Source organism: Arthrobotrys flagrans, assembly GCF_004000055.1.
Source record: "Arthrobotrys flagrans strain CBS H-5679 chromosome Unknown unitig_3, whole genome shotgun sequence".
In the NCBI taxonomy this organism is placed as follows: Eukaryota; Fungi; Ascomycota; class Orbiliomycetes; order Orbiliales; family Orbiliaceae; genus Arthrobotrys; species Arthrobotrys flagrans.
Window position 1 is genome coordinate 4,374,569 of NW_027137547.1, and position 12,110 is coordinate 4,386,678.

Sequence of the window (12,110 nt, forward strand, 5' to 3'; positions counted from 1 at the left end):
TCATTTTTCTGTAGTTGTAGAGACGTTGCTGTATGAAAACGCGGCAAGGGTCCTTGAACCTCTAAGATCCTAGAGCTTGAGCTCCAACCCAGCGCGCACCCACCACAACAAACATGCATCACTACCACCGCCACTCTCTCATCTCCCAACCACCCCAATGACCGACCTCATCACTCTGCTCCCGAACATCTATCGTACGAATCCCGCTTTGCAACCGTTACTCGCCCGCCACAGCCCTTCATTCGACCAATGCGGCCTCACAACCGTCGATCTCGTAACCCTTGATCCGCGAACCATATGCCAACGCGCAAGGATCAGTCTGAACGATGTGAACCGGATCGTTGACGGTGTTCGCGATGCGTTAAATGCCGATACCCTCGGCGGGCCGGTCAATGCGCCGAACGTTCGGGGTACCGGTGGTACCGGTGGGACGCCGATGGGTACGCCGGCGGGGACGCAGACCGTCAACGGAGGTGACGGTGGAACGGGAGGGGTTACGAATTTCAGGGGAAGGAATATGGAGGCTTTGAGCAGGCGGCAGAGGATGGTTGAGTTTGGAGATGGAGGTTTCGATGGGCTTTTGAACGGGGGGGTCATGACGGGGAGTTTGGTGGAGATTGTGGGGGAGAGGTCGGTTCTTCCCTGCTTCGTATTACGAAGCTTTGATGCAACGGAAGGGTCACAAGAAGCTCCGTGCTAATCTGCGATATGTATGATACAGCGGCGTCGGCAAAACCCAACTCCTCCTCCGTCTCTGCTTCTCGATCCAACAACCCCCTCACAACCGTTCGGCGATCTACATCTGCACCGAATCCCAAATCTCCACGAAGCGTATGGTCACCATGCTCGAAGATTTAGTTTCGAGAAAAGTCCCGGGGTATGCGTCACTCAGCATGAGCCGTATACAAACCGCCATGTGTCAGTATCTTGAGACGCTGGAGCATATAGTGAAATACCAACTCCCCCGTGCGATCGAAAAGTTCGGAGCCGGACTCGTGGTGGTGGATAGTATCGCGGCGAATTTTAGGGTTGATGATGAGGATGTCGGGGATGGCTTCGGTGGGGGTGCGGGGAGTAGAGGGAAGGGTGGAGGGAGGGGTGCGAAACTCGCGAGACGGGCGGGGGATATCGTACGCCTCGGGATGTGTTTGAAGGAAATGGCGATAAAATACAACGTCGCGGTTGTGGTTGCGAATCAGGTTTCCGATACTTTTGAGCCGGCGTGGGTTAAGAGGAATAGAATGGCGACGCAACAGCAACCGCCGTCTTCGCCTGCCATTGTTTCTTCGAGCATAGGCACTCCCACCGCTACACAAATAACGCAAGCCCAACAAGCCGGGTCGCAGGAAATACCACTGGCCATGTCGCAGTACGGCCTCCCGACGGACGAATTAATGATGACGTACGACTACCAAGCAAAGTGGTTCAACGGATGGGGGGAAGAGATCGACGATATCACCGCTACGGTCGAGGGAGGCGGGGATGAGGTTTTGATGCAAGCGTTAGGTAAGTTGAAGACACCGATGTTGGGGATGACGTGGACGAATTTGTTGGATGGGAGGGTGGCTTTGGTGAAGGGGAGTGCGAGGAGGGAGGATGGCGAAGGGGAGGGGAGGACGAGGAGGTGGGTCAAGGTTGTTTTTGCGCCGTGGGCGGAGAGCGGGGTTTTGTTGGAGTATGAGATTTGGGAAGGAGGGGTGAGGAGCGTGAAGGCTGTCGATGAGATATGATCTCGAGACCGGAGGGTTCTTCGCATGCATTGCAGATTGATACTCATAGGATACCCATATCGCGGTGGATTTAGCGTGGTGTTTCTGGCGTTCATTTTCACAAAAGCATCTTCTTTCATCTACAGATATCAAATCCTTAGCTAGCACCAAAGAACAGATGAATTTTAAGCGTTCGTTCATTTTTGACAGCATTCTATTACATCAAATCGTAACCGTTTCCACCCGAATCGAATTAAAAGGATACAGAACGCCGGAGAGTGGGATCATCAATATTGAACAACAATTAACGCCGCTGTCCCGAGAAGTATTGAAAATGCATTTTCCCCTTCGGTCCTTGAAAAAAAAAGAAATGCTTGAAAAAGCTAGATCGATTGGACGAAGGGAATAATAAAAACGACACGAACGGATAGCCTTCTAGTCGATATCGACTACTTCCTTGCCTCGTAGTGTTCTTCCTGATGACTGGCCGGTAGATGTGGCTTTACCTTTCCCCTTCGGATCGGCCGATTCGTCCCGATCTTTTCGTTTCGAAGCGGCACGTAAGGATTGGCCTTGACCGGAGAAAGTTGTGGCACTGGCGGATTCTGATCCCGATCCTTCGGTTTTCTTCACGGGGACGATTTCGTATCCAAAGAAGAGGGTGCCGGGTGGGAGTCTTAGTGGGGCCGGTGGGGGCTTTCCATCTCTCATCAATGTTGTGGTGTCGATAATCCTTCCGTTCGTGGGAAGTCTGACGGTAGATGCCGGAGGGGCAGCTACGCTTGTTGGGGGTGGTGGAGGGGGAGCAGGAGTCCCCGGTTTGGATTTGCTCTTCCTGTTGACCAGCTTTTGGCCAGATCCCGAGAATGCATCAGATGGTTTAAGATGCTTGCTACCCGATGAACCTGGTGCTAAATCTTGATATCCGATTTGAGCAGCCATAGCACCCTGTCCCGCATTTGCTCCGACCCCACCGGCAAGTGCAGAAGATGGTCTCGTAGAGTTCACGCTACTGGCCGGTTTACTCCTTTCCGGTTCGACATACCCCACCGGAGCAGCAAAATCGACTTCGATATCCGTTTCCACGACCGAAATGGCGCCGTTTCTGACATTCGGTTTGACTTCTAGAACGGCGATTTCGAAAATTGTGTCGTTGTAGGAGAATGAGAAGATGTCGTCCTTGGTTAGGGCTGAGAAGTTACGGAGGGCGTTTTCGAGGACGGCTTTTGGGTCGGTGATGTCGAGAAAGTCGACGGATTGGGGTTGGAGTTTTATGAAGGATCCGGGGGGAGGTCGGTGGATTTGACTTGGATTAGGTCGCCGGGTTCCAGGAGGAGGGTTTGCATTATCTGGTAATCGGAAGATTAGTTCGGAACGGCCTTTTCATATATCCAAAAAGAGTACCGGATGATATAACGTACCCACTGTGGTAAATATACCCTCCCTTCCTCAGCCACGAACTCGAGGACACCGCAATGTGTAAGCTTCCCTTTACCGTTATGAAGCTCGAACAACATGGGATACGAGATATGAAGACGTGTAAGCTTGTCGAGGGCACTGGGAGGCATGATGACCTTTCCGCCATAGTTGAGGTTCTCACGACCGGTGGGCATCATGGCGACGGGGTAACAACGGTAATACTCGTCGAAACGGCGTGTGACACCCGGCCGGCCGATGGGACCGTCGTAACCATCGTATCCGTAGCCGCCGTAGCTCTGGAGAGTTGAGTAATAGGAGGGCATGTCAGCATTTGAGTCCATATCCATGTCGAGGTCTGATCCTGAGCCTGGGTCTGGGTCTGGGTCTGATCTTGGACGACGATGACGAAAACGACGGATGTTTCTGAGGATGTTCATGGTGGATTTGATGATGATGGTGATGCTAAGAAAGATGAAGAGGGAGGTGGACTTACCATGGTGGAAGTAGATGGTTCCTAGGGGGGTTTCGAGAGCTGAGGTTCGGCGTGGCGGAGAGAATATCAGCAGTTGAATGTTTGGTGGAGAGGTAAAGAGGTTGAGGTTTGTGACGGAGTGCGGACAAGGTGGGATGACGACAGCACGTTGCCCATGCATTCATTCACTGAATTACTAATATCTCCACCAAGACAGCTAACCGATGGCTACTATTGTATTTTATTTAATTTCGAAGCCACCGATAGAAGGAACTTGTTCAGCTTCAGAACATTAATAGTCTTGTAGAATAGAGCTGTCTTGTGTGGAGGTTAATATGTGACAAGCTGGAGTGACCGGGGGGAGCTCAAACGCGTCTACCAAACCATCTCTTAACGACTTCAACTGCGCCGCCTCGCAAATTTCCTCAATCAGACACTCCACCGACCTCTCCACATCCGCTTCAACATCGCCACATCTCCATTTCCCTCTAAAACGACCTCTACACACTCTACTGCTTTTATAATACTGATTCCAAGATGGTACTTTCCCTCTATCTACCGAGTTGGAAAAAAAATCTTGCATCGAATGCTAACCATCGAAAAAACAACATCAGCAAGCGATAACCACAGTCTCTGAATCCAGAGACATCCGTGGCCTCAACCTCATCGCTTCGCATTCTCACGTCCGCGGCCTCGGCGTCGAATCCGATACCTTGCAACCACGGGCCAATGCTTCGCAGGGTCTCATCGGCCAGGAGAAGGCCAGAAAGGCCGCCGCCGTCATTCTCCAGATGGTTCGCGAGGGAAAGATCGCCGGTAGAGCTATCCTGATGGCCGGCCCGCCTAGGTACGCGTCGTTTATGTCTATTACTGGTTGTCGCTAACGGGTTTGAATTTTAAAGTACCGGAAAGACAGCCATCGCCATGGGCATGGCGCAAAGCCTTGGATCCGACGTCCCATTCACCATCCTCACATCCACCGAAATCTTCTCGTTAGAAATGTCCAAGACCGAAGCTCTCACACAGGCGTTCAGGAAGTCTATCGGTGTCAGGATAAAAGAGGAAACGGAGATCATTGAGGGCGAAGTTGTCGAGATCCAGGTCGATAGAACCGTCACCGGAGTAAGCAACCAACCCACTTTGACCGAAAGCATTCGGAGAACAGAGGAAGCTGAATCGGGTGACATTTATAGGGCACAAAACAAGGCAAACTCACAATGAAAACGACCGACATGGAAGCCGTCTGGGACATGGGCGCCAAAATGATCGAAAGCATGTCCAAGGAAAAAGTCATCGCCGGTGACATCATCTCCCTCGACAAATCTTCCGGCAAAGTAACCAAGCTCGGCCGATCGTACACAAAAGCTAGAGACTACGATGCGATGGGACCCGATACCAAGTTCTTGCAGTGCCCGGAAGGGGAACTCCAGAAGCGACGAGAGGTGGTTCACACTGTTTCTCTACATGAAATCGATGTCATCAATTCCCGCACTCAAGGGTTCTTGGCCCTGTTTTCCGGAGATACCGGCGAAATCAGATCGGAAGTTCGGGACCAGATCAATATCAAGGTCGGGGAGTGGAGGGAGGAAGGAAAGGCGGAGATCGTTCCGGGTGTCTTGTTCATCGATGAAATTCACATGCTGGATATCGAGTGCTTCTCCTACATCAACAGAGCTTTGGAAAGCGAGCTGTCGCCGATCGTCATCATGGCTTCGAACAGAGGAACGGCAAGAATAAGAGGCACAAACTACAAGTCGCCTCACGGACTTCCAATAGATTTGTTGGACAGGGTGCTGATCATCCCAACCCCTGGTTACTCGGCTCCGGAGATCCAGCAAATCCTGTCGATAAGGGCCCAAGAGCAAGAGGTTGATTTGGATGACAATGCGCTGACACTCTTGACAAAGATCGGGTCGGAGACTTCGTTGAGATATGCCTCGCAGCTTATCACCGCTTCTAATATGATCGCATCGAAACGACCCAAGAAGACGGTTACGGTGGACGATGTCACCCGTAGTTTCAAGTTGTTCCTGGATACCGGTCGCAGCGCAAAGGTATGTCCCAGCGACTTGTGATATTATCGCGGCCACCTTGAACAATGGCTGACCACTTTCTTTCGTCTAGTATTTGGCCGAATATGAGAACCAGTTCATCACGGATGCTAATTACAACGTGAACGGAGGGGATGCCATGGAGATATCCTAACGGTAGCCGTGGACTTTGTACGATATTTGACAGGATACTTTTGATGCTACCCGGTATAATGGGTTTTTATGATCTAGACCTAGGCCTGACTGAGGACCTTCCTGTTCGTTTGTTAAATGATACCTTTTCACGCTGCCATGAATTAATGCGAGAAAATAATTCAGCCGAAGAAACGGGTTATAGATGCCAACCATGAGAGTGAACTGACCTGGCCGGTATCGTAATTCGCTGGCTGCCGTAGAGGTAATGTGCTGTACACCGGTGCGCTGTTACCGTGCCGTGCAGCTCGTGCTGAAAGATCAGTGTATTTGTTTACATCATTTTTCAACCTCAACCACCACCGCGCTCCCTAACATTCGCCAACCACCTTATTCAGAGTACCACCGTTTTTCTTGAAGATGAACAGCCGTCGATAACAGAATATCGACATCCGAATACCTCAGGCACTTTTGATACGAACCTCTAACGACTTGAATCTACGGGTATCCGGTCGTCAAAATGATGAGCTTGGGGCTTCCCATGCTCACGCCTCGCGATGTATGCCTTTGCACTATATTTTCGAAGAGAATCTCACCACTAACGCTTTTTCTTGCGCTATAATAGACTCAATCGCTATGGTACACCCCGTCTCATACCTTCGGTTACACCGTCCCTCCGAAGCCTACATCTGCACCCCTCCTCCAATCTACCCAGACGCCACCAGCCGCTGCGAACCAACACAATCATCACCAACAATACCGTGCCCAACGCGATGCCACGCGCTCTGCACTCGCAGCCTACGGGCCTTCGACCCTTCAGCAGCTAGCGATCGATGAGGACGCGGTTGAGAAAAGGAAATTACACATTGCACGATTCGGAGCGACATGGATCAAACCGCCTGGGATGATGAAGACTTTGCAGGGGGTTATCGATGAGGAACTTGAAAGGGCTGAACAGATGGCTTTGGAAGGGGAGACTACGGTTGACGAGGGAACTTTTGGGCAGGATGTTAACATGGTCGGCGGGGAGCCTGTGGAGATGGTGGGGGAAGGAGATGCGGAGGAGGATGAAGGGGAGGATGGGGGAGAAGATGAAGAAGGGGAGGAGCTGGAGGTTGGGGAGGAAGGATTGATGGAGGAAGGAGAGGTGGATTTGGATGCCGATATCCCTGAAGCCGATAGCACCGGTTGGAGCGAGGATGAAGAGGAGGAAGAGGAGGAAGAGGAAGAAGAAGACGAGGGAGAAGCTGAAGAGATGGATGATGAAGAGGAGGAGGAGGAGGGATTTGAAGGCGAAGGAGTTTCGATCTACGAAGAGGGAGAGTCTGGAGTCGACGAGCTTTCTGCTATCGCTGATACGACGCAAGGTAGTGTCGACGATTTCTCGGAGATTGGCGATGGCTCCCCACGACCCATCACGCCCGGACATCATGTTCAGCGTCGCGTCGACACTCCGACTTCAGCGGCTGCATCTCGACACGTCGGACCTCCTGGACATTATCAGAACATCCGAAGGCTACCCGCGAGAATGCAAGCATCCGGAAGCTCGCCCTTGGGCAGACAGGTTACCACGCCTACCAGTAGGACCACGCGACGCGGACGAGCCGCGCCAGTTGCTGACAGTTCGGTCATGTACATGTCGGGCGATGAGATGGAGGTTGATGATTAACTCGCCTCTATCTGATATTTTGACATGGACATTCGCAGGGTCGGTTCTTTTATTATTATTATTTTTTTTTTAGTTTTGCTCTTAAGGTACTTTCTTTTTGAAAAGGTCGGGCATCTTTTGAGAGCAGGATAATACATGAATACGACCTTGCGACGTGCCTTTTTTTCATTTCATGTATCGGCGTTTCCTTTACACGAATAATGCGACTAATGCATTGCAAGTGGCGTTTTGGGGGGGTTGCTTTTTGGTGTTTTCCTTGCCTGTACTACTACCAGCTACTTGTTACATTACGTTACCACCACCACGGTTATTATTATTATCGCGATACAAAGGAAAAGCCTCGGCAACGAGCACAATACTAATCGTCCACCAGATGCGTTTTCGAAGAGTGCGAGCGAATCGTTCTAGAAGGGCATGTGTGGAGGCCAGCTGCAGGAGTTGGCGATGGGCCTGACGTCGGTATGAGACAAAGCATCACATGATGAAGGGGTTTAATGGGATCATGCCGGGTTTACAGAAGGCACATCCGGCGCATGTCTGTCTGTCTGCATAAGCATAAGCATCATATTAAGCATGCTCTCTGGAGAACAATGTTATTTAGTTAGCTTGTTACGTACTCGCCTGGTAATATCGTATTCTCCGTTGGGCGTTTTAGCTTAACTTTTGGTTACGCTATACAAATCAAAGGGTACGGATGCAGGATTCGATTCGAAGCGCAAGTGCCTGCATCTGTTGAAATTGTCTCGACTCATTAATATATTTCCCCCACAGGAATATAAATAGCTATAGGCCCAGCAGGATCCATTGATGGTTAACTCGAGCTATCATATCATATCGTATATCACATTATCACTCGGTAAGTGAAGTTTGGTTGCAGTAGATGCTACTGGTCAGAGGCCGCCTCCCCCGGAATGAGGCTTTTATTCGTTTTGGTCTTTCTGTTATCAAGATGCCTGTAATTATAAATCAGAAGTTCAGAGTCGAGCGGTGAGGTTGAGGTTGGTTGTGGTTGTGTCAGTGCCAATACCCGTTCCTGTCATCTTGAAACGACATCGCCAACATCTGGCCTCACACCCCTTCTGGTTCTCTCTTCCCCTTCCCTTTCTCTTCCCACCATCGTCATCACCATCCCGTCCAAGGCAAACGTTAACCTAAAACCCTCTCCACCTGCAGCTTCTCCCGCTCTGTCCCCGGATATCCTTACTCATCGCTAGCTTTTTCTGCCAGAGAAAACCGAGGAATCTTTCGCTTTTTGCTGGAAAGTTAACTTGACCGTTCCATCAGCTGATAAAAAGGGCCCTGGTTCTCCGACCCCCAATCTTCCGAACGAACTTCCCAAACCACCTTCGTCATCACCATCACCATCACCATCACCATTTACCAGCGTCTCCCAGCCTCAAAAAAATTGTAAGCCTCATTTGCTCCCTCCCGAGTTCCAACCGAGGACGCTTCCGAACTGTTTTCATATATATATATATCATCTCAAGGGTTAATAACGCCCACTAACGTTTCTTTTAGAACTCTAATTTAGAGCTTCCCAACTCTCAAGCAACATCACCATCATGAATCCAGAGTGTACGGCACCTCCCCGAGTCACCCTCTGATTTCTCCACCTGAGCTCTACCGGGAACTTGACTGTCTCCTGGTATCCTCTTTTTTCTCTTTTGCTAACTCTGCGTGCTCTCGGCTGTCCGATTCGTAGATGTATCCCCTTTTCCTAAGTCCATTAGGACATCTACCGTCCCCTGTTCCATTACGCAATCTCGCAGATAGAGCACACGCGACTCGGCTTTAGATCGAGCCATGACTTCACCGACCTCTCCAACATCGGAGCGAGCTTGTTTCCCCGTCGTTCCTACCTCTCCAGCATCTCCTTCCTCATCATCGAATAGAACACAAGCTAATCAAGTGGGGCGATTCCGCCTCGGATCTCGAAAGATACGATTACCTCTTCAAGCTCCTCCTCATCGGTGACTCTGGTGTCGGCAAGTCTTGCTTGTTGCTCAGGTTCGCCGATGACACATACACCGAATCCTACATCTCGACCATCGGTGTTGATTTTGTAAGATATTCTCGAACTGGGATGTTGAAAAGTTCTATTTTACGTGTTTGCTGACTATCCGGTATAGAAAATCCGCACAATCGAACTCGATGGCAAGACCGTGAAGCTACAAATCGTATGACCGGTCCTGCTTTTTGATTAGAGTGTTTCTTTCTGGGTATCCTGCTAACGTTCGATTTTCAGTGGGATACTGCGGGGCAGGAGCGATTCCGTACGATCACTTCGTCATACTACCGAGGTACGCCGGACTCGAGAAATCGTACGAAACGATCAGAAGACTGACGAAATGTTTACAGGAGCTCACGGTATCTGCGTCGTCTTCGATGTAACAGACATGGGTATGCGATTCATAAAATATACCCTGCTGCTTGGTGAAACGGTCAGCTAACAGAGTTCGTAGACTCCTTCAACAATGTCAAGCAGTGGTTGCAGGAAATCGACCGATACGCTACAGAAGGTGTTAACAAGCTTCTCGTCGGAAACAAGAGCGACATGTCGGACAAGAAAGTCGTGGACTACACTGTCGCGAAGGTACAGCCTCCACGGTCCATACGACCACCCCATCAGAAACCACTAACGTCGATTTTTCTTTTTGCGAGTAGGAATTCGCAGATAGCTTGGGAATCCCATTTTTGGAGACCTCCGCAAAGAACGCCACAAACGTCGAACAAGCTTTCTTGACCATGGCCCGACAGATCAAGGAACGCATGGGAAGCGCCACCCAGAATAACAAGCCCACCGTCTCGGTCAACGCGGGTCAATCGGTCAACCAGCAATCCAGCGGAGGCTGCTGCTAAAAACCCGGGAAATCTCAAGAGGAAAAAGAAAGAATCGGAAGAACAATCGAAGAAAAGATGGTAGAAATTTGTTGTTTCGATTTGGACATAAAAGGGACTCTGCGAAATTTTACATTTGAAACGAAAAACTGCGATAAAACGGACTGGGATTTTTTGTCCGTTTTTTTTATGTCTATTAATTGAAAGCGCTTCCCTTTCCGCAATACTCCGTCTTCCTCGATCTTTTTTTTCTTTCTCTCTCTTCACTTCCTCTCTCGTTTCCCGTGGAGAAAGCCCGCCCGTCGTGAGATACGAAACGCTCCTTCTAGTCAATACGATAGAAACGAATTAAGACGATCACGTCTGTACCAATGTCTTGGTGTGCGAAACGGAGGCTGTTTATCGAATTCACGATTACAGGGGAGGGGGAAAGTGAGAAATGAAACACGAAACGAAATGATCGATCAGGAGAGGGTGATAATGGCATTCGGAGAGACAAAGATCTTTGCCTTTGGTCGGATCGCAACTTGTACTACCATGTATTCTTTCTTCCCTGTTTCTTTTTTTCTCCTCTCTCCCTCCGTTTCTCTCCCTCTTTCTTTTGGATGCTTTGCTTTGCTCGCTTTTACAAACATCGTTTCCTTTCCTTTCCTTTTCTTTCTTTTCTTGGTCTTCCGTTTCGAATTCCCAGCTGCTGTCTAATTGTTTATCCGCCGGTTGGGTTGGACGGGAGTTCGTTGTTGCGTCTTCTGATTTTGGCCGTCTGTCCTGTTGCTTTCTTTGTGCTGTTGATTGCTACGGTGGAAATATGAATAAATGGATCCTTCTATCCTCTCTTTCTCTCCATTATTCTCGATAGGCCGTGATGGTTAGAGCCTTCGAGGCTGCGGAGTACTGCTAGGCTGGACATGTGCTAATCAACGACGCATGCAGAAATTCGAGTGATTGAATTCATCCCAACTTTTGAATCCAAGCGTAGCACGCAACAGCCAAGGCCTTGGTGCCCTCGCTGACCCGTCTTTCTATTCACAAGGCGTCTGCACGATAGCACTATAGTTACGAGTTTAATCCGGGCCATGATTATCATCTCGATCCCGTTTGTCGGTGGAAAATACAAAGCAGGCAGGTTGTTGACGGCAGGTGGCCGGTTCTCAATGTGACATCGGCTTGGGCCGTGCCCCGCAATGGCGTGCATCCTAGCTCAGCGGGCAGAACAAAAACGGGCTGTTCGACAAGCTTCCCTTTTCCAACGAGGCCCTTCAACTGCTTGATTCGGAGCCTCGAAATTTCTTTTCTTAATTCGCGGCGAAACTTGGGTTTTTCAGGTAAGAAGCCTTTTTTTTTTTTTTAAGAATTTATAATATTGTTTTGGGGGACCGAGGTTGTTTTGTGTTATCTTGTCGTCGACGCCGCAGAGCGCCCCACATTTGTATTGCATTGCCTTGTGTATCTCGTATGGCTTCCATCTTCCCTCCGTAATAGACAAATGCAAAGATCCGTCCCGCGGATGACCCAATCGTTGGTAACTTCCCGTTTTAGCTGCTCACGGATATCAATATCGCGCAGGTCCGCTGCCATCCCACTATTACCTGCTCGTACGACCGCGCTCCGAAAGCGATATATAACAGCGTTCTTAGCCCCCCGATCCTCTTTTAGCGTTACCACTTCTGCTACAACTACAACTGCTTCCACCTCCACAGTCTTTACTACTACTTCTCGTTCGGTGAATACTGTCCGTTCGAGGAATACAAGACCGTATTTGGGATTACAGTTTCGTGGTTATCCTACTTCGTCAACACGGGTTATTGGAAGTTCGGAAT

The 12,110-nt window shown here is 49.8% G+C and overlaps 5 protein-coding genes across 5 annotated transcripts; 4 read left to right on the plus strand and 1 right to left on the minus strand.

Annotated features, from left to right (window-relative positions):
* Positions 1-157: 157 nt before the first annotated feature.
* Positions 158-1,730, plus strand: DFL_002649 (uncharacterized protein; the record flags this gene model as incomplete). Its single annotated transcript, XM_067631465.1, has 2 exons — positions 158-630; positions 722-1,730. 2 exons carry the CDS (start codon positions 158-160, stop codon positions 1,728-1,730), a joined length of 1,482 nt encoding a protein of 493 aa, XP_067494008.1.
* Positions 1,731-2,144: 414 nt separating this feature from the next.
* Positions 2,145-3,624, minus strand: DFL_002650 (uncharacterized protein; the record flags this gene model as incomplete). The annotated part of the gene is made up of 4 exons (XM_067631467.1): positions 2,145-3,058; positions 3,131-3,153; positions 3,234-3,424; positions 3,622-3,624. 4 exons carry the CDS (start codon positions 3,622-3,624, stop codon positions 2,145-2,147), a joined length of 1,131 nt encoding a protein of 376 aa, XP_067494009.1.
* A 513-nt stretch (positions 3,625-4,137) lies between these two features.
* Positions 4,138-5,805, plus strand: DFL_002651 (P-loop containing nucleoside triphosphate hydrolase; the record flags this gene model as incomplete). Its single annotated transcript, XM_067631468.1, has 5 exons — positions 4,138-4,140; positions 4,215-4,447; positions 4,503-4,722; positions 4,794-5,654; positions 5,725-5,805. The coding sequence occupies 5 exons, from the start codon at positions 4,138-4,140 to the stop codon at positions 5,803-5,805; spliced, it is 1,398 nt and encodes a 465-aa protein (XP_067494010.1).
* Positions 5,806-6,303: 498 nt separating this feature from the next.
* Positions 6,304-7,452, plus strand: DFL_002652 (uncharacterized protein; the record flags this gene model as incomplete). The annotated part of the gene is made up of 2 exons (XM_067631469.1): positions 6,304-6,342; positions 6,409-7,452. The coding sequence occupies 2 exons, from the start codon at positions 6,304-6,306 to the stop codon at positions 7,450-7,452; spliced, it is 1,083 nt and encodes a 360-aa protein (XP_067494011.1).
* Positions 7,453-9,014: 1,562 nt separating this feature from the next.
* DFL_002653 (uncharacterized protein) lies at positions 9,015-10,311 on the plus strand (the record flags this gene model as incomplete). Its single annotated transcript, XM_067631470.1, has 7 exons — positions 9,015-9,025; positions 9,391-9,514; positions 9,582-9,629; positions 9,698-9,752; positions 9,811-9,852; positions 9,915-10,045; positions 10,117-10,311. 7 exons carry the CDS (start codon positions 9,015-9,017, stop codon positions 10,309-10,311), a joined length of 606 nt encoding a protein of 201 aa, XP_067494012.1.
* Positions 10,312-12,110: the final 1,799 nt, after the last annotated feature.